Genomic DNA, 1,977 nt, shown 5'->3' on the forward strand with positions numbered 1-1,977 from the left:
GGCAATTGGGCCCCCCAGTTGCGGTAGTGCGGTCCGGAAACCGGATACCGCGGTGTCGAGATCTCTTCCGATCGCTCTGAGTTCCAATAGGTGGCCGTTTAGCTTGTCATGCAGAGCTAGCAGACCTTCCCTACCTTTTGCGACCTCCTCTGGGACGCTAAAGATCTTGAGGATGTGCGCGTCCAACACGTCCGATACCCGATAGAATCGGTCGTGTAGTAGTTGCACCACAGCCGGGTAGTTTTCGGCTGCTGTTGTCACGCCACTGATCGCGTGTAATGCTGCACCAGTCAAGCAGGATCGAAGATGCACGAATTTGGTGACATCTTCGAGATCTTCTCTTCGATGCACTGCTGCGTTGAACTGATCCCAAAAGGCCTTGAATTGGAGGATATCTCCGTCGAATGTTGGTAATTTTGGGATTGGCCTGGTCGAGTTAGTCTTGGGATCGTTGTTTTTGGTGGCTGGTGGTTGGGTAATTTCGGTCGACGAAGGTGTTTCAGCGGTCGCCAGCAGTTCGTCGGCTTGACGTTGGGTGGTTCTGAGCTTGTCGATCAGTTCGTCGAATTCTATTATTGCTGGATTTCTTTCTTCCTCCGGCAAGCTATCTAAGTAACGTTGCCGTGATTCAAAAAATAGTTGTGTTGCACGTCCCAACGTTTTGGTTGCTTCGCGCATGGCTTCTACATCCGTGCGTCCAGCGCAAAGTCTTTGCAGTCGATCTATCCAGTACTGCAGTGCCGATCCTTCGGCATCATATGCTCTGGTTCGGCTCCTTGGGCTGGCCATGTTTCCTGTCGGGTTATTCGTGGGAGATGTTCGATTGTTGATGGTATCACGAGTCGGATCCATAGATCGCTGGTTCGACTCCGGCTCGGAGGACCAGAAAATGTTGGAAAATCTTTAGTTTGAACTTGAGGATCCTTTTTGTAGTGGACTGTATGTATTAATTATAGAATATCAGTGACAACGGGTTTGACTAAGAATCGGTTTATTCAGAACAAAACAGTGAGTAATACAATGAGATAGCAAGAGAAACGGTTCAGGCGGTGTTCGAGACGGTGTGTACCGTGTGATTTTCCCTCCTCCCTCCGCACTTGTATTTATATCCTTTTCTTGACCTCACTCCGCGTCTGGCGACCTAAATCATCGGAAGGTAATTAGAAAATCGGCGTGGTTGCGCAATCTCTTAGACTGTGCAGCTTAGCCGGGGTCTGAACAGGCGTGCTGTCAGCCGCATTTCACTTTGATGCTTTTTCAGCAACTGGCCACCGGAGTTGTGGCAGATATATAACAGGACGCTGACCTTTTCACCTCTTAATTGCTATTCCATTGTTTTCCATTGAGAAAAACAAGGGGTGCAACTGGCGTTGCGCAACTGTTGTTTTCGTACCAGGATCAATGTTTTGTTGCCACGGGTATTTTTAGATAGTGATGGGCAAGTATTGAGAAAAGATTTCTCAACAATAATCATGTATTATTATTTATCATTCAAAAAATTCTAATACATTTATTAAGTAAATAAGAACAGATTCTAAAGAAGGTCCCATGGTGTAACGGCTAGCACTCTGGACTCTGAATCCAGCAATCCGAGTTCGAATCTCGGTGGGACCTCACCTTTTACCACCATCAACTTTTTATAAATATAAGTAATAATAAACAAAAACTTTAGTAAACAGGAAGCCATTACTATAATACACATTATTATATAAACAGATTTTTATAAACCATTTTAAAAGCACACAAACAGTGATCTATAATAAATAAACAATGAATAATCTACAGGCGTAAATTGTTTATTTAGGCGGAAAGTAGAAAACATATACACATATTATTTGAATTACTGAGTCATTTATTAAGAAATGAAAATACTATAATCTCCGTTAAGACTTCTTTTGTTCAGTGAAAGAAATGCATTAGAAGTTTAGCACCACTAATTTGTTAAAGTAATTTTGCTTTCTTGAATTTATTATTTAA

General features: G+C 43.1%; 1 protein-coding gene and 1 non-coding gene across 2 annotated transcripts; one reads left to right on the forward strand and one right to left on the reverse strand.

Moving 5' to 3' along the window:
• Positions 1-134: 134 nt before the first annotated feature.
• On the reverse strand, positions 135-789 carry Tsp_13463 (conserved hypothetical protein; the record flags this gene model as incomplete). The annotated part of the gene is made up of 1 exon (XM_003367433.1): positions 135-789. A coding segment is annotated over exon 1 (655 nt), but the record flags the coding sequence as incomplete, so codon positions are not given.
• A 753-nt stretch (positions 790-1,542) lies between these two features.
• Positions 1,543-1,614, forward strand: Tsp_13464. The gene has a single exon. It is a non-coding gene; the product is annotated as a tRNA-Gln (tRNA).
• The last annotated feature ends 363 nt before the right edge of the window (positions 1,615-1,977 follow it).

The sequence above is a fragment of the Trichinella spiralis genome, assembly GCF_000181795.1.
Source record: "Trichinella spiralis strain ISS 195 chromosome Unknown Scfld4283, whole genome shotgun sequence".
NCBI classification, from domain to species: domain Eukaryota; kingdom Metazoa; phylum Nematoda; class Enoplea; order Trichinellida; family Trichinellidae; genus Trichinella; species Trichinella spiralis.